Source organism: Nannobrachium achirus (assembly GCF_963921795.1).
Source record: "Nannobrachium achirus genome assembly, chromosome: 2".
Taxonomy (NCBI): domain Eukaryota; kingdom Metazoa; phylum Chordata; class Actinopteri; order Myctophiformes; family Myctophidae; genus Nannobrachium; species Nannobrachium achirus.
This window is the reverse complement of record NC_137811.1, coordinates 13,472,274-13,490,840: the sequence shown is the minus strand read 5'-3', so window position 1 is coordinate 13,490,840 and position 18,567 is coordinate 13,472,274. Positions and strand designations below refer to the sequence as shown.

General features: G+C 46.0%; 1 protein-coding gene across 1 annotated transcript in view; it reads left to right on the top strand.

Annotated features, from left to right (window-relative positions):
- Positions 1-18,230, top strand: part of fam189b (family with sequence similarity 189 member B) — a gene marked incomplete at its 3' end in the record, with an annotated part of 71,872 nt that extends 53,642 nt beyond the window's left edge. The window contains exons 10-20 of the mRNA XM_080739914.1: positions 1,200-1,316; positions 3,551-3,658; positions 5,592-5,752; positions 6,977-7,079; positions 7,817-7,886; positions 9,366-9,681; positions 11,301-11,662; positions 12,736-12,795; positions 14,120-14,280; positions 15,063-15,209; positions 17,970-18,230. Coding sequence (XP_080596040.1) covers positions 1,200-1,316; positions 3,551-3,658; positions 5,592-5,752; positions 6,977-7,079; positions 7,817-7,886; positions 9,366-9,681; positions 11,301-11,662; positions 12,736-12,795; positions 14,120-14,280; positions 15,063-15,209; positions 17,970-18,230 — 1,866 coding nt within the window. The remainder of the gene's footprint in view (positions 1-1,199; positions 1,317-3,550; positions 3,659-5,591; positions 5,753-6,976; positions 7,080-7,816; positions 7,887-9,365; positions 9,682-11,300; positions 11,663-12,735; positions 12,796-14,119; positions 14,281-15,062; positions 15,210-17,969) is intronic.
- Between the last annotated feature and the right edge of the window lie 337 nt (positions 18,231-18,567).

Genomic DNA, 18,567 nt, shown 5'->3' with positions numbered 1-18,567 from the left:
TATTTGTATATTTAATGATGTATTAAAAACATTGACATTGTATATTAACTCATTAAAAGCCAACCCCGCGATGTCGCGGGAAAAGTAATAGAGTATCTATAGTGCCATCCACGCGATGTCGCGGGAAAAGTAATATATTACTGTAACGGCGAGTAAAAATACCTAGTACAATGGCCGACGCTCCGGAGACGAAATCCGCGCTGATTTGTCATCATCACGGCTCCACGAGCACACAATAGTCATCCCATAACATTGAGGTGGACGGCCGATCTCATCTTTAATGTCCATTATCTCAAAACTACACTTTAGAAGCTAGGATGGAGGCAGATGCTCGCTTATTTTACACAGTTATAAAAGCTCCCGGTCGGCCATTACACAACTCCACGTGGACACGCATCGGTTCCGGCGCACGATCCGATGACGTCAGACCGGAAGTACTTCCGGTCTAGACTTCTGGCCTTCAAAATAAGACAGCGGCCGTTAATGGGGCCGGGAGGGGGCACTCTGGACCCCCTAATCCGTTAATGTCCTGGGCTCAGAATGAGTTAAGTATAAACATTAGGAGATTGCAGGCTGAGGTCCTTTAGTATCCAATTCAACTTGTAGAAATTGAAGCTGAGGTTACATTCAGTCCCACAGATAAATATTGTGAAAATAGCTGATCTAGCTTGTAGATCGGCAAAGCTGCTACCGATCAAAGCCGATAGAGGCATTATCGGCCGATCACGATCACTCAACGATCAATCAGCTATGTCTATCTCTATAATAGACATAGCCTCGCGTAGCCAGAGTCTGGTACTTCTATATGGAAGGTTTTTTTTTTCCCAAGGGGTGGGTGAAAAAAACAATACTTGTCCCTGACTAGTCACCCAACTCTTCGGGGTGAAGAAATGGAGTCACACTTGAGCGGGGCCAGAGCCAAATCCACCAAGGGTAAAACTAATTGCACCAGCGGTTTCGGCTGATTTCCAGGCTAGAATAGACAGTCTATAGATTAGTTTGTGGTTTATGGAATGGATAGTGGTTGGGTTTAGACTAAGGTTATGGTTGGTTGTTATGCCTGGGTAGAAGGGTAAAAAAATTAAGTGTGTGTGTGTGTGTGTGTGTGTGTGTGTGTGTGTGTGTGTGTGTGTGTGTGTGTGTGTGTGTGTGTGTGTGTGTGTGTGTGTGTGTGTGTGTGTGTGTGTGTGTACGCACAGGTGGAGAATGGTGTTTGTGTGTGTTGTGCCCCCACACACTCGTGCTCCATCACAGAAGAGGAGACCCTGGTGTTGTACCTGAACGTCGACTGTCACTCCGTCAGACACCAGCTCAAGGTGGGTGTGGTCAGGGGTGTCGCACCAAATCCTGGGCCCTGGGTGCAAGCATTCACTGCGGGCCCCCCATGAATGTTCTTCATTGGGGGAAGGTTGGGGGGGTTAACCCATTTAGACTGGGTGGGAACGCATTATTTTGTGCTTTGACTATTGAAAAATAGCAGATATACAAGCTCACATCTGCTATTTTAAAAAAATTGTGAAAATGTGTGCAAGTCTTTGAATATTTCAAATCCTTCTAAGGTTTATTTTTTTAAAACCTATATCACTGGTGCTCAAACCTTTTCCTGTCAAGGTCCCCCAAAATGATATGTATTTGGCCACAGACCCCCATCTCAAAATATTTAGTTCCAGGGACCCCCCAGAAGCAAAATTTGTTTTTGCTTAAAAAATACATACTGTATATTCAAGATTTGCACACGTTTTCACGACTTTTCAAAAATAGCAGATCTACAAGCTCGAGCTTGTAGATCTGCTATTTTTCTCAGTCCCACTTTTTCCCCCCTTGTGACGCCCCTGAAGGTTGGTGTGGCCTCATCTGATCCTTTTACTCCTTACTATTGTTCGAGTGTAATGCCACTGATCCTTGTAGTGAGTCGTTTTAAAATCTGCAATATTCACTTTGTGAATACAATGTTATTTTAATCCACCTGTATGCTAGAGCAGGGGTCTTCAACGTTTTCAGGCCAAGGACCCTTTAGTTGAGAGAGATATGAAGCAGGGACCCCCATAACCTTGTCATAGATTCCATATAGTTTCATTGTTTGACAGCACAACTGTGTTTTCAGATATTTAACCACTTGAACCGTCAATACTCAATAAACTTGACCTTTCACTGTCTGCTCTTTCTTCCCCTCTACACCAAAGCTCTTTGCCGAAAATAACTGATCTACAAGCTCACAACGCCTCGCGAACGCTAGGGTTCAAGTGGTTAATATAAAAAAGGTGGACAAAAAGTTTCTATCACTCAAATATTTGGAGGACCCCCTGTAGTAACTATGAGGACCCCCTAGGGGTCCTGGACCCCCTGTTGAAGACCCTTGTGCTAGAGTATGTTATTACAATATAACTGATCCACTATCTGCTCTTCTAGTGAGAAATGTAGATCCTATGATCATGTAGGACACCTACTGGTTGACTAGAGGTATTGCACCAAGGTCAAACATGCAATTTATCCTCCATGGACTGTGCACATAGCCGGCCATACTGAAGTCCACTGTTTTTGAGCAGAGGCAATGACCTTCACGTGTGTTCACTGTTCACTAAGGCTTTGTATGGACATGGGTCTGTTTATACACGCCACCTGGTGACTCTAGGTATGCATGCAGGGAAGCCCCTCAGCTTTCAAGGCTGCACACTCTCCCACCTCACCTTGAAATCAAGCAGAATTATGGATTACATTTTGGACTAGATATTGTGCTAATATTGTGTTAACCCAGTAGGACCTGGAATTATTTTATACTTTAGCTATTGAAAAATAGCAGATACAGCGGTGCCACGCTAAGAGCTTGTAGATCGGCTATTTTTGAAAAAATCATGAAAATGTGTGCAAATCTTTGAATATATCCTTTTTAAAGTGAACATTTGTAACTCAAATATTTGCTTCTGGGGGGTCCCTGATACATTATGTTTTGAGACGGGGGTCGGCGGCCTTGACATTAAAATGTTTGAGAACCACTGACGTAGAAACATGCGTTTTAATAAAAATAAAACAAGCTTGTAGATCTGCTATTTTTTTTAAATCGTGAAAATTTGAATTTTGACCTGATTCTATAAGTGTCTTTTGAATCCTTCTAAGACTTTTTGAAAAACCTATGTTTCTATCTCAGCAATCTGGCCAGCCATCGTCAAAGAAAAGGTCCTTTTCACTCAACTGGAGCTCAGTTAGTCTGTTCTCGAGAGACTGCTATGTCAGTGGTTCTCAAACCTTTTCATGTCAAGGTCCCCCAAAATGATATGCATTTGGCCACGGACCCCCATCTCAAAATATTTGTGTCCCCCCCAGAAGCAAAATTTGAGTTACAAACGTTCGCTTTTGAAAATACATAATATTCAAAGATTTGCACACATTTTCACGTCTTTTTCAAAAATAGCAGATCTGCAAGCTTGCAGCGCGGCACTCGGTGCCGCGCTGTGAGCTTGTATATCTGCTATTTTTCACTGGTTAAAGCATTTGATAATTCTAGGCCTAAATATTGTGTTAATGTTGTGTTAACATTGTGTTAATGCTCCAGGACCTGCTGTTCAGTGCGTGTGGCCTCAGCATCCTCTCCACCATCATCTGCACTCTGTCCACTGTGACCTGCAGCATCCACATCTTCTCCCTGGACCTGGTGCACCTGGTGAGAGCACATCACACCACCCTGACTAGCCATGGGGCCATATGAAAATGTCACATCACGATTATTGTGACAAATCGCGATTTACGATATTATCGCGATAATCGAAATCCATTATCCTGGGGCGGAACATTTGACAAAAAAATAGCAGATATACAAGTTCACAACGTGTCACAACAGCTTGTAGAGCGGCTATTTTTTTGGCAAAGATATTTGATAGAGAGTGAAAAAAGACTGTATCAAGTACCTTTTACCAATTATAGAGGGTTTAAGTGGTACCGGATATGCAGCTCGGCAAATAAAAGGTAAATTGATCCCAGTGCATGACGGAGGACGATATCACGATGAATTAAATCTCCACGATACAATCAGTGTTTTTATCACGATAAACGATAATATCGCTTATTGCCACCGTCAGGTCGCAGTTACTGTCAAAACCTCGACCAGCTGTCCGTCTGTCAGTCAGTCAGTCAGTCTGTCACACGTCACACTTTTGCCCTGCTCATATCTCCGCAACCGTTGCCCCGATCCATGCCAGATTTTGCACACACACTCCTTGCCTGCCAAACCCATCAATTCTCACATGGCCCTCTTCTAGCGCCACCATGAGGCCGATTCTTGCAAAACACATTTTTGGACACTGCTCCTAAAATGTCTGCCCTAAAATCACGCAAATCGGTACACAGTATGTCTACACTCATCTCATCAATATGGATCTGTCCAATTTAGCGCCACCTTCAGGCCGATTTTTTAAAACACATTTTTGGACACTACTCCTACAGATCAGTACACACTTGCTCTACATTCATGTCATCAACATGGATCTGTCCCATATCGCGCCACCATCAGGCCGATTTTTTTCAAACACATTTTTGGACACTGCTCCTACACATTTTGGCCTAAAATCACGCTGCGACCTGACGGTCGCTTATCTCCCGATTAGGGAGTCTTACTGGTTATTACCTGGCTTGGTTGAATGCTTGATTCTGATTGGTGAAGCGCTGAAATCAGCAGTAAATTATAGCCGTATAATGACCGCTCCGCTCTATAACAGACCGCTGCTTAATCAAAGGCTCAGAACACCTGCTGCACTCAGGCTGCACTGTGTGAATTTAGTGCCGTATCCAACATGTCAGCCATGTAAACGAACACACAGCGTCATTTACAACTAAACGTTGCTCTCAAGAATGTTTTTCAAAACATTTGAGGCGAGAAATAGACAACGCAGTATCAGAAAATGGATTCTATTTGCAAGGCGATCGTGATGCACTGGGGGGGACGCCCAACCCAACCCAACACTTGTGGAACACTTTCAGCAGTCTGTAAACATGAAAATACTTTGTTTTGTTTTTAGTTTTGAGTCAAATTATTAATTTTATTGAGTAGCCGGGTAATTAGCGCATGGTTCCCACGGTCATGAAATTCCTGGAAATATTTTGAAATTAGAAAAATATCAAAGTCACTATTCGACGTTGTTCACCGAAATCGAATATTCGCTTATTATTTTTTTATTGTTTTGTCTTTAAAAAAATATATATATTTCTTCATGGTTTATAAAGCTTGGCTAGATAGGAAGCCATAAGAACCCTGACAAGCACTTGGAATTGTAGGTATTACATTTAATGTGACTCGGTTCCGCAGATAAATATTGTGAAAATAGCAGATCTACATGCTCACATGTAGATCTGTTGCGAGACGTTGTGAGCATGTAGATCGGCTATTTTCACAATGTTCGCCTCTTGCTTACTTAATATTTGACAGTTTGGCCAGTCCTGTCGAATATTCGACTATGCGAATACTTTGAGGTTGAATAATTCGAATACTAAAAAATCACTATTCGTGAATGCCCTATGACACAGCAATATTACGCAACTCTACCGGCCACTGACTTAAAAAAAATGTGTCTCTCTGTCTCTCTCTCTCTCTCTCTCTCCAGTTGGCCCCTCATCGATCTCGTTCTGTCAACCCAGAATGCACCACTCCTCAGGACGCGTTCCTCACCAACATCATGGACTTTGAAGAGTTTGTCCCGCCCATCCCCCCTCCCCCTTACTACCCCCCCGAATACACCTGCAGCTCCGAGACCGACGCACAGAGGTACACACATACACACTCACACACACACATACACACACACACACACACGCACAACCACAGTATATACTGTAGAACTACAATCAGAAAATGCGGTGCCGAGCAACGTGTTGACCAGCGTGTTGGGATCCCGGTACCCAGCTGGCTGGGTTATTGCCATGGTAAAATACACTGTTTACACTGTGCCGGTTTTTAGAGAAAAAATAAAATGTCGGATATGCCGCCCGTTCAGACGACAACAGCGTTTTTGGGGGTCGAATCCGCGACAAAGTGAAACCACCTTTAGGAGTGGAAATCTCTGAAGACGCCCCGCGGCCTGTCTCCATGTAAACAGAAAAAACTGAGGAAACGACAAAACGTGTGATGTCATGGCTCAAGTCGGCTCACGCCACATGCGGATGTAAACAAACAGCCATGTGATAGGGAGTAGGGAATGGTTCTACGCATTCGTCACTGGTCTATCTGGCAGTGCGTCACCGCCACCTAGCTCTGGTCCATCGCGTCACCTCCAGTGACGCTCTGACAGACCCGTCGGCAAATGAATAGAACGCATTTTCTCAGCCCCTCCCAGCGCTCAACTTGAGTCAAAATAAACTAAACTACTTCACTACTCACCAAACCAAAGGTAGTTTTGCGTTGTTGAAAGTCTATTCTCTGCGGGGGTGAGCTCCTCAGAACCCCACCTACTCTGTAAAATACATTATTTTTGTCATGAAATAACGCTCCCACCTCGAGCCACCCGGCGGCTACTGCAGATACAATGGTTCACAACCCGGAAATATGCGGCTGTCGAGTTGGATGCACTTTATTTCATGCCAAAAATAGTGTATTTTGCAGATTGGGTGGGGTGCTGAGGGGCTCACCACCGTGGAGAATAGACTTTCAACAACGCAAAACTACCTTTGGTTTGGTGAGTAGTGAAGTAGTTTAGTTTATTTTGACTGAAGTCGAGCCGTCGTAGGGGCTGAGAAAACGCGGTCTATTCATTTGCCGACGGTTCTGTCAGAGTGTCACTGGAGGTGACGCGATGGACCAGAGCTAACCGCCACCTAGCCAGCTGGCATGCACACTACAGCGCTTTGCTGTTTTTTGTTCTGATCGTTGCTGTGTAAATGTGGCCTCTCTCTCTCTCTCTCTCTCTCTCTCTCTCTCTCTCTCTCTCTCTCTCTCTCTCTCTCTCTCTCTCTCTCTCTCGCTCTCTCTCTCTCTCTCTCTCTCTCTCTCCAGTATCACGTATAATGGTTCCATGGAGAGTCCGGTCCCGCTCTACCCCACCGACTGTCCACCTCCCTACGAGGCCGTGATGGGACAGGGGAACGCTGCCAGCCAGGTCTGTCCGTGCGCACGCGCGTGTGTCCACGCGTGGGTGTGTGTGTGTGTCCACGCGTGGGTGTGTGTGTGTGTCCACGCGTGGGTGTGTGTGTGTGTCCACGCGTGGGTGTGTGTGTGTGTCCACGCGTGGGTGGGTGTGTGTGTGTCCGTGTGTGCAAGCGAGCGAGTGATGCAGGAGACGACGTCAGAGCATTTGCAGTTCATCAGATTAATCAACACACAGGAGGGACGAGGCTTATGAGGAGATGACGGGCACGGTTCAAAGTTCACAAACAATATGCAAACCAGGAGCAGGCGAACATCCTTGAAGCAGGGGATAGCCAGACAATAAACCACTATGACAACATCCTTTTAGGGCACGTAGAGTGTCTGATATGTTTTAGTTTTTTTTTTTTTCATTAAAAATGTAAATGTACCACTGGCATTGAACCCTGGCATCGTTATTTTGTTCACATTTGTTTCAATTTCTAGAACAGGTCTGCTAATTTCGGAACACAATTACAAAGTAAAAGGTGGCTACAGGAAAAGGTGGAAACGGGTATCACAAATCACGACTGGAAACACAATGGAACAATCTAAACTAAAGGGAAAATGAAAACACTTAATAAACAGGAAACTGGGAGACAGAGAGTGAGTCTCTAACCAGTAACCAACCTGCCTTTTGTGTGTGTGTGTGTGTGTGTGTGTGTGTGCGTGCGTGCGTGCGTGCGTGTTTGTGTGTGTGTTTGCCCACAGGCCACAGTGTTTGACCCTCATGGGGACCTGTCTGGAGAGAGAGTGACGTCCACGGCGTTCAGTGGAGAAGGTCAGCATGAACAACATGAACACAACACTGGCAGAGAGATCATTATGAACCACATGATATAATAGCTGAACATTCTGCCAAAATAAAAGAACATTTGGATTGTACTTTGTAGCATTGCATAGCAACAGCCTGGAAAAGCACTGAGATACTGTAACTGCAGCAGGGACGTGCTGGCCATTGGGATAAATAAAATGTCGGCCTTCGTTCCATTTTGAGGGCTGGGCGGCCAACAAAGTAAATCGTCACTGTCGGGCAGAAACCTTGTATCTCCAAGTTTCTTATTTGTACTTTTTTTTCGCAAAGCAAAGCCCTGCTTCATCATACAAGGCCGTTGCACAAAAGTAGTGAAAACAGCAGATCTACAAGCACACAACGCCTCGCACCGCGAGGTGTTGTGTGCTTGTTAGATCGGCTGTTTTCACTAGTTTAAACCATTTTTTAAATGATAAATACAAACCAAACGGTTTTGGACATACAAGGTTTCCACCCGACAACGACGAAATTTAACTCATGTAATTGGCCCACTGGCTATGGAGAGATCTCTCTCTATAGGGCGCAATGAGGGCCTCTCCAACTCTTTTTCCCAGGCTGAATCAGGGGCCCAGCACGTCCCTGAACTGCAGTGCAGGTGAACATTTAAACACTTTCCAGCTGTATGGCCATGGAAAAACTGACTTACGCAGCGAAGGGGTTCGCTGAGCACATGCAAATATGAATGGTATATTTATGACTCATATTGAATTCTAAAACATGTAGAATATTTTAGAATTATACATTTTTTATTCTTCATGTCTTCATGCCTCCCTAACATCTTTTTTAGTTTTTATTTGTTGACAAAATTGTCAACATATTTGGTCTCAGTTTTAGTCATCATACCTACCTATCCACTCCCGTGCCTTAGCTTAGTTTTATTTCGTTTTCACTTTGTTTTCGTCAGCGAAACATTGTCTGTTTTCTTTCTTTGATTTTATTATCAGAGATCCCTTTTTGAATATATGCATTTTTGTCCTACACAGCTCTCACCGACCTTTGAGGTGAGGTGTGCATCAAGCCTTTTTTTAAGTTTTCATCAGTGAAAAAAAAGTTAGTCGACAAACATTTTCCGTCATAGCTTTAGTCCAGTGGTTCTCAACCTGTGGGTTGGGACCCCCAGGGGGGTCCCCAGATGATTAGCTTATGAAAAAAATTAAGTATGCTGGGTAGTGGGTATCTGCACATTTCTAAAGTAACAAAACAGTCAGAAATTGTGAAAATAGCCAATCTACATGCTCACAACGATAGGCTATTTTCACAATAGAACCGTTAAACTAAATGTAATGCCTCAACTCGTCCAACTCCAAGTAGTGCTCGTCAGGGTGGGGGGGTCCCCAGTTCAACTATGATTATTTTGGGGGTTGCGGCCTGAAAAGGTCGAGAACCACTGCTTCAGCCGACCAAATGAACACTGGGTCCTTTTTGTCCCCCCTCTCGACCAACCAGTGTCCATGGACAGCGGCTCGCTGCTGATGTCGGAGATCGTGGACATCCCCGACGACTCCTCCCCCTCGGAGGACTCCTGCCTGATGGAGGTCCAGGGGGGCGGAGCCAAGAGGAGGCGGAGCCAGGGGGAGAGGCGGGGCAGCAGCGGCGGGGGAGGGGAGGCGGGGGGAGGAGGAGGAGGGGAGTACGTGAGCTTCAGGGGCCCCCCCACCCTGACCCCCGAGAGCCCGCTGGCGGGGGGGCCCAGGGCCCGCTTCTTCAGGGGGGAGAGGTCCAACTCCTGCTCCTCCCCCAGCACGGCTAGCAACACCTACAGGTACACACGCTACTCACGCACGCTACGTGAACAGGGGCGTCACAATCGAGTTCTCAAATTCTGCCCGAACCCGACCATACCCGAATCCGACCGACATTTAGGGTAGGGTAGGGCCTAAAATGTATGCTAATTAGTCGGGCCGGGTAGGGCCTTGGGCTCAATGAAAAAATAAAATATTTGTTTTTATTATTTTATTACTATTACTTTATGATAGACCCGACCATACCCAACCCGACGTTTTCGGGCCGGGTAGGGCCTAAAATGTATGCTAATTTTAACTAACTGGGCCCAATTAGGGCCCAGTTAGGGTGGGGCCTTAATTTTCAGGCCCGTTGAGAACTCTACGTCACAAGGGGGGTAAAAGTGGAACTGAGTTACTAGGGCCCAATTCTTTTTTTATACTTTAGCTATTGAAAAATAGCAGATATAGCTCTGCAAGCTTGTAGATCTGCTATTTTTTAAAAGTAGTGAAAATCTGTGCAAATCTTTGAATTTTTAAGCGAACATTTGTAACTCAAATTTTGCTTATGGGGGGTCCCTGGGACTAAATATTTTGAGATGGGGGTCTGTGGCCAAAGACATATCATTTTGGGGGTACTTAACATGAAAAAGTTTGAGCACTACATAGAAACATACAGAGGCGTCAATTGGGTATGGCAGGGTATGGCATCTGCCATACCTTGGCTACAGGGGGAAATAATAAAATGTACTTTTCATAGTGCCTGTTGCTAAGGTGCGCGTGCAAGACACCAGTCATGTTGCCATACCTTAGCTTTTTCTGAAGTGACGCAACTGGAAACATAAAGACATGTATAGAAGGACTTGCACAAATGTTCACGATTTTTCAAAAATAGCAGATCTACAAGCTCGCAGCTCGCTGTGAGCTTGTATATCTGCTATTTTTCACAAGTTAAAGCATTAAATAATGTGTAATAATGTGTTCCCAATCTAAATGGGTTAGAACATTCATGGGGGGGCCCACAGTGAATCCTTGTACCCAGGGCACAGAATTTGGTGCGACACCCCTGCACGTAAACACGCACACACACACGGTCCGCAATACTATTTCCACTAGGAATCATGGGAAATTGTGTTTTTTCGCTCACTAGCGGCCGCGGCGGCGCAGGAGCTATCGGTTACCATGGTAACCAGTTAGCACGTCTCTAGACGTCTTAGGCATCCCATGTGTTAATAGACACACAAATAACCACATGAACAGATAAAAATATACACATGCAGGATGATGCAGCAATTAATATTAATATGTTATTATGTTTGTTGTATATTATATATATTGCTTGCGCCAGCGGAGCGTGCAAGTACTGCGTTCGGCTATGTAGGTAGGTAGCTGTGTGTGTTTAAGTCCGTAGCCCAATCAGGGACCAGCATTTCTGGCAACGTCATCATTAACACCCAATGAGGGACCAGCATTCCACTGGTGTTGCCAGTGGTGAGCGCAACTCATGGCACGCTCTGCTGGCGCACAAGTAGGCCACACGTGGCCTACTTGTGCACAAGGCGCAAGTTGACACCTCGACCGAGCGCAGTTCTAGTTGTTTGTTTTGTTGTTGTTGTTATTGCTGTTATTATTAATGTTATTATTCTGCCTCATCCTTCAGGTCTCCAGTGTTGCGTCGTCAGGTCATGTTAGCCAGCAGCTGTTCCCAGCTGGACCAGCTAGGGGGCGCTGCCAGCTCCCAGCAGCAGCAGCAGCAGCGCGGCTCTATCCCGGAGATCAGGGTTCGCCCGCCGTCCACCCCCTCGCGCCAAGTCTCCCTCTCCTTCTCCTCGGCCCCTCCCACCACCTCCTCCCTGGCGACCAATGAGAGTCGCGGGGGCGGGGGCAGCGGGTTGCCCCTCCCCCGGCAGCCGCTGTACCTGCGGAGGGCGGAGTGTGTGAGGGCGGAGAAAGACGCCGACGGACAGCTGCACCTGGTCAGGTCTCACAGCGAGCCCGGCCTCAGCTCCTCCACAGACACAGGTAGAGTGGTGGGAACCACTAAGTACTTTTACTTAACTAATTTCCTGCTATCCCCGTTGAAACCGGAGATTTCCCGCTGTACCACTCTGCGATGCCCGAGGAGCCCGAAGATTTAATTCACTTTAATCATTATGAAACGATTAAAAGTATGATCGCTGATCATAGCCGATTCTGGCTCTTTAGGCCCGCCTCCTAACTGTATCCGGTCATATTTCCGGTTTGGACCGGATCTAGGTTTCCATATCCGGTCTGAGGTCCAATCGTAGCTCCGTTCCCATAGGTTTCCAGTGTAAACAAGGAAGCAGCCTGCACGGTCATATCATCGTCTTTTTTCACACGTTTTTTTATTTATTTGGTAGCTATTTGATTCCACTACCCGCCTGGCATATGATCTGCGCACATATCGTCTGCTATGTGCGCGAACGTGTCCATGTGTTACCATAGCGCACAGCTGGCTGTTTCCAATGTTTTCTTATGTAACACTGGCGGATACAGCAGGGATACAGCCTGGCAACGGATATGTCTATTCCAATGGATTTTTTTTTATTCGAAAGCTGTCATCGAGTCTACCCGTCTACTACATGAGTCGCGCACAGATCGTGCACTATGCGTGCACGTGCCCACGTTAAAAGGTAAGGAACATTTGGCAGGAAAACGGTTCAGCCTTTGATGTCTATGTGTGTGTAAGTCTTTAATATTTCTACTGCGACTGTCAGAGAGCATTTATTATCAAAAACGTCCACCTCATGTCCGTCTGTCCGCCAATGAGTCACGCTAATACACACAATTTCGTTACCTATTGACTTCAGTTCCTCCCTCCCATTCCATCCATGAAGGCAGGTCACGAAAAAGTTGTAAGTAACACATTTGGTGTAACACTCACTCACACATAGCTCTGTGGCGCGCTGCTGATGGGCTGTGGCTTTCACAGACAGCTCAGTGACAACTCAGACTGTTGTTTAACACGCTGTGTGTGTGTGTGCGTGTGCGTGTGTGTGTGTGTGTGTGTGTGTGTGTGTGTGTGTGTGTGTGTGTGTGTGTGCGCGTGTGCGCGCATGCACTCTGTGCTCCAGTGGACTTCGTGGTGTCAGGAGGAGGCAGTAAGGATGGATCTCTGACCTCTACAGATACAGGTAAGAGAGGCTCAGCTTGGCGTCACAGTAATCTGAAAACACAAACATATGTTCAGTGGAGCCATAGGTATACACATGATATACATAGAGGCTGCGTGGGCCAATGGCTCGTGCATCAGCGTCATATTGGCAGAGGCAATATGCCTTAACTCCACTTATGAAGTATGCCTGACTCATATATACGTAAATAAGTACAGTACCTGAGTGGCGACTGCATCTTTTTTCTTTTTTTTCTTTTTTTAGAACATTTTAGGGCATTCACCAAATATTAGAATATTCGAATATCAAAGTCACTATTCGACGTTGTTCACCGAAGTCGAATATTCACTTATTTTTGTTTTCTTTTAAAAAAATATATAGTTTATAAAGCTTGGCTAGATAGGAAGTCATAAGAATGAGTTGTCAATGCCCCTGGTGGATGAGTTTAGGGTTAGGGTTAGGGTTAGGGTTAATGCTCTATACCAGGGGTTCTCAAACCTTTGTAGGCCGTGACCCCCAAAATGAACATATTTGAACTGGGGACCCCCACCCTGACAAGCACTTGGAATTGTAGGTATTACATTTAATGTGACTCGGTTCTGCAGATAAATATTGTGAAAATAGCAGATCTACATGTTCGCCTCGAACTTACTTAATATTTGACAGGTTGGCCAGTTTGGCCAGTCCTTATTCGACTATTCGAATACTTTGAGGTAGAATAATTCGAATACTAAAAATCACTATTCGTGAATGCCCTAGAACATTTACTGTCATTATTAAATTGACCGCCACAGGACGAGTTTGACTTGTTTGGTGTTTTGACACCGGATGGCGCTGTTCTTTAGCCTATGGGTCACTAATAGAGCCTAGAGCCTGACCGATATATCGGTCAAACCGATATATCGGTCGTTTTTGGACCCCGATGTCGGTATCGGACATCGGTCATTATCTCTCCGATGTATCGTCGTTTTTTATAAGTAATATTAGACCACTATTTGATGACATTTAGCCACTCAAAACGTAGAATATATTGTCGTTGCCCGTAAGGATCCATTGGGTTTCATTTTACACTCATGAGTTAAAGATCTTATAAAGGGTCCATTTGGTTACCAAATCTCCATCGGCAAACATCGGCATCGGTCAAAAAATATGGCATCGGTCGGGCTCTAGTATGGACAGGGATTATTTTCCGATCCTAGCACACTCCTGGACGGATCGGAGCGACGCAGAATATCTTTTCAAAGGTTGGTGCTTTCACCAACCTTTGAAAAAATATTCTGCGTCGCTCCGATCCGTCCTGGCAGTCAGAAAGTGTGTTAACAGTTGTTTGTGGTCATCATTCCAGCTCCCAACTCGGAGGCCTTCCTGCTGCCCAGAGACAGCCAGCCTCCGCCGGCCGCCCTGCCCATGAAGGGCGGTGTGAAGGCAGCCGACAGGCCAGGCCTGGTCCCCCTCAAACACGCTCCCTCCTCGCCGCTACGCCACCGCTCGCTGGGGGACCTCAAGGTTTCTGGACTGCATTCTACTGTCGTTATTACTTTATAACCTCGTTGTCGGGTGGAAACCCTGTATGTCCAAAAAACGTTTGTTTTGTATTTATCATTTAAGAAATGATTTAAGCTAGTGAAAACAGCCGATCTACAAGCACACGCCAAGCGGTGCGAGGCGTTGTGTGCTTGTAGATCTGCTGTTTTCGCTAGTCTTGTGCGATAGTCTTGTATGATGAAGCAGGGCTTTACTTTACGGGAAAAAAAAACTGTACAAATGTGAAACTTGGAGATACGAGGTTTCTGCCCGACGGTGACGATATGCTACATGTAAGCACTATTACAGCAGTGGTTCTCAACCTTTTCAGGCTGCAACAACCCTAAAATAATCCTATTTTTTATATCTGGGGGACCCCCACCACCCTGACAACAATCACTTGGAATTGTAGGGTTTGATTCAGACTTCCACACACACATATATATATTGTGAAAATAGCCGATCTATAAGCTCACAACGCCTCGCAATGCTTGCATCTTTACCTTTTTTAGGTAATATTTGACAATTTGGCCAATAGCTTTTTTCCTTTCATTTTAGGAGGAAAACATTTGCAGATACCCTGTATACACTTATACTGTATGTTGTTTTTTAACTGTCTGGGGGCCCCTGAAAAATTATTTGCGGACCTCGCTTGTGAGACCTGATCCACAGTTTGAGAACCACATTTGTACTGCAACTACTAATGCTACTTCTATGTGCTTCTCCGTTCTTCCTTTTTGATCATTTCCTGTTTCTCCTGTCAGGTGACCCGGGTCCTGGTGGCGCGCTTCCTGCATCGCTCCAAGCGTAACCTAGTGACCGCCTCCGAGCATGCTGGGAATACGGGGCAGGGGCCCAAGAGGAGGGGCGGAGCTGACGCCAGCCCAGCCAATCACCTGCCGTTAGAGCAGGTAAACAGAAAAGACTAATGGGCCTTCGTTAATTAACCAAGCTTTCCGTTCATTGGTCGATTAAAGCACTGTATTCTGACAGTAAGCATCGCTATAGAGCTTCTGTTTAGTAACAGGAGGCGCCCTGTCTCTCTAGCTCTTTCATGAACAGAAAATATTTGTTCAGGTAGGTGACAACATTTCAGCCAATCAGAAGTGATACCACTGATCATGGTATCGCCTGCCAAAATGAGCAGATCTACAAGCCACACCACATAACGCGCACACAACGTCTCTCTAGGTCGTCCTCAGACGAGCCTTCCATCGTCGCTTCCAGTCATCCCGGTTCTCCATACCTCCGGCCAGTTCGCTGGTGCTTTGCGCTCCTGCGTCGTTCTTGAGTACATCCACGTATGTTAGTGTGGGACGTCCTTGTGACCGGTGCCCATGTGTTGGTTCCCACAGCACCAGTTTGCTGGCTGGCAGCTCTTGGTGTCTTTGGCAGTGTCCTGCAAGTCTCTATTTTATCGCTCACCCTTAAAGGTGATACACCATGAAATTTTACTTTTCCTATTTTAAAACCTTTTTTGGGGGTCCCACTAGCACCTTCTATCCTCACAAAGTCCCATTTCAGACCGTTGTGTCTTTCTCTGGTTTTGGGAAGGTGGAGGTTAAAAGAAAACTTTTTTATTTTTCAAAAAGATTTTGGGGGGGGGGGGGGGGGGGTGGCGCAGTTCAGGCCAAAGGTGGTACTGCAACTGAAAATGCTCTGAGAGCCATTCAAAAATGAGAGGATCTCTATTCAGGAGTGGTAATTTAGCCTCAAACGTTTTGAAAAACGTTTTTGGGACATAAACAATATGACATAAATACTTTTTAAATGCATGGTGTATCACCTTTAATATTCCAGCATACAGATTCTTGTTGGTGACGTGTACTCTTGTTGATGTTGACCACTACACGTAACATTCTGGTGTAGCACCCGTCTAGAGACTTCTGCAGAGTTGTCTTCAGAGTCCAGCATTCACTGCCATGCTGCAATCCATCTCCAAGGAGCCTAGCGCAGTGAAAAGGGGATAGATTAGACACCCTCGTTCTCTGCCGATTCCGACAATAAACCACCGTCCCGACTACATTCTGTTCTTTTTGCAGAGCAGCACCTCTGCATGATGGAGTAGATAAAGTATGCCTATATGCAGGAACTCTGCGGTGATGGAAAGAAACGCTGCACCGAAGTATATCTAGCAGGCACGTGCACACATAGACATCAAAGGGGGCTTGGGCCCCTGCCCTTTTAACTGTCTGTAAAAAGTGCCCTCTCCAGTCCATGAATGCAGTTTTCACTACAGTGAAAGAAATGCAAACACCCTCTTTCCAATGCCATACCTGAAGGCAGCATTCAGGAGAATTGCCTTGTTCACACTCTCCTGAACTTGAAAGAAAGCCTCTTATGTTGGAAGAATTGCCCTCTCTCTGTGTAGGAATCCATACCGTTACGCCACATCGCCAGTATTGACTTGATTATACTTAGTTCAGTCTGGCATCACTCGCCGAAAATAGCCGACCTCCAAGCTCACAACGTGTCGTGCTGCGACGCGTTGTGAGCTTGGAGGTCTGCTATTTTCGATATTTCCACCAAAAGGCCCTTTTAGAAATGCCTGCCTCTCTAACATTCTCTGCATGTCCCTGATATCTAGCGATCAGTTGAGTGGTGCACACACTCTCTGCAAACACTGCACGTGTTACATTATGCGCATCACATTATGGCCGATCAATGGAACATTTGGCCGGAGGGATAGAATCTTTTCGGTCACGTTTGCAAGGCCTTGAAAGTGCCCAGCGGAAACCCTGATCCTAATGTACTGCCACCACACACACACACACAGTCGGTGCGTTTATATGCACATTCAGAATGGCATTCAGAATGAACTTATTCAGAATAGAGCTTCATACCCAAACGTTTACATGGGACCTGAATACAAGTATCCCTCATTCCACTGTCGTTTACATGACCAAAGGATTCATTCGGAATAGAACTTTGGGCATGCGCAAAGTAGGCCTACTTCAGGTCGGGGGGGGGGGGGGGGGCAGTTCAGACAGCAGTTCATTCCGAATGGAGCGTTTATATGACAAATGTATCCCGATTGAAACGGCATAAACCACCTCTTCAAACCAGAATGAAAATTCATTCGGGTCAGACCGGAATGGCCATTCCTAAACGTTTATATGAGCATTTCTATTCTGAATGAGCAGTCATTCCGAATATAAGTGGAATACATCTGTGCATATAAACGCACCCAGTGTAAACCAAGGGGTAACAAACACTGATGACAGGGCTGTCAAGCAAGTCTAAGAAATCCAGGGAGTAGGGACTCTGTGGTTTCCTTTAGGGGGGTCTAAATTGACCCATATACACGTCTGTAATTTTGTATACTGTCAGAGTTAAAGGACAGCTTTGTTTTTTTACAACAAGGGTTCATATTTTAAATTGTAATTAGAGAAAAAGCCTAGTAGTGTTACTGAAAATAGTAATAAAGAATCGCCAGCTTATTATGCCAAAAAGACATCTAGCCACTTATACGTATGCCCCCACTCACTGAAATCAAAATTGCTAAATTGGCTAAAACGATAGAAAGCAGTAAATGAAAACATTTTAATACTTATCTTTTTTTCTAATTACAATCTAAAACAAAGTTGTCCTTTAAGGCTAGATCTTGACATTTTAAACTTTGAGAAACAGTGCTGTAAACTACTGTGTGTGTGTATGTCTTTTGCTCGAAGGTGCTGCGCAACTCGTGGGGCGGGAGCCGCGGGCACCAGTCCCCGCACCCGCCGCACCACCGCGGCCACCACCACACCCACAGCGACAGCCGCCACAACCGCCGGCCCGGCGCCCACGCCTCGGCGGCCGAGGGCATCCACCTGCGGAGCTGCGGCGACCTCAACTCCTCCTCGTCGCTGTCGCTGCGGCGGCTGGTGACGCCGCACCCGTCCCAGCACGGCTCGTCCACGGGCACGCTGTACTCAGAGTCGGCGCTGTGACCGCGCAAACGAGGAGGAGCGTAGACGACAGCGGCGAGAGGAAGACGGGACACGCGTGGGGGGGGGAAAGGGGAGGTATAATCGCGACAAGGGATGGCTAACGTTTCTTTCTGCCGCTCATAGGGTTGGGATCCCGGGAAAGCCTGGTTTGGAGACCTGGACGGAACCTGGATCCAGCATTGAGGAAAACCTGGGAATCGGTTCCATCACGTTTTGGGGCCGTTTCCGTGAAACCGGGGTTTCTATCACACTGTCAGAGCTGGTATGAGGACTTCACGTCTGCTATACAGTACGTGTACAGTACTCGTGGTTCTCAAACTTTTTAATTTCAAGGACC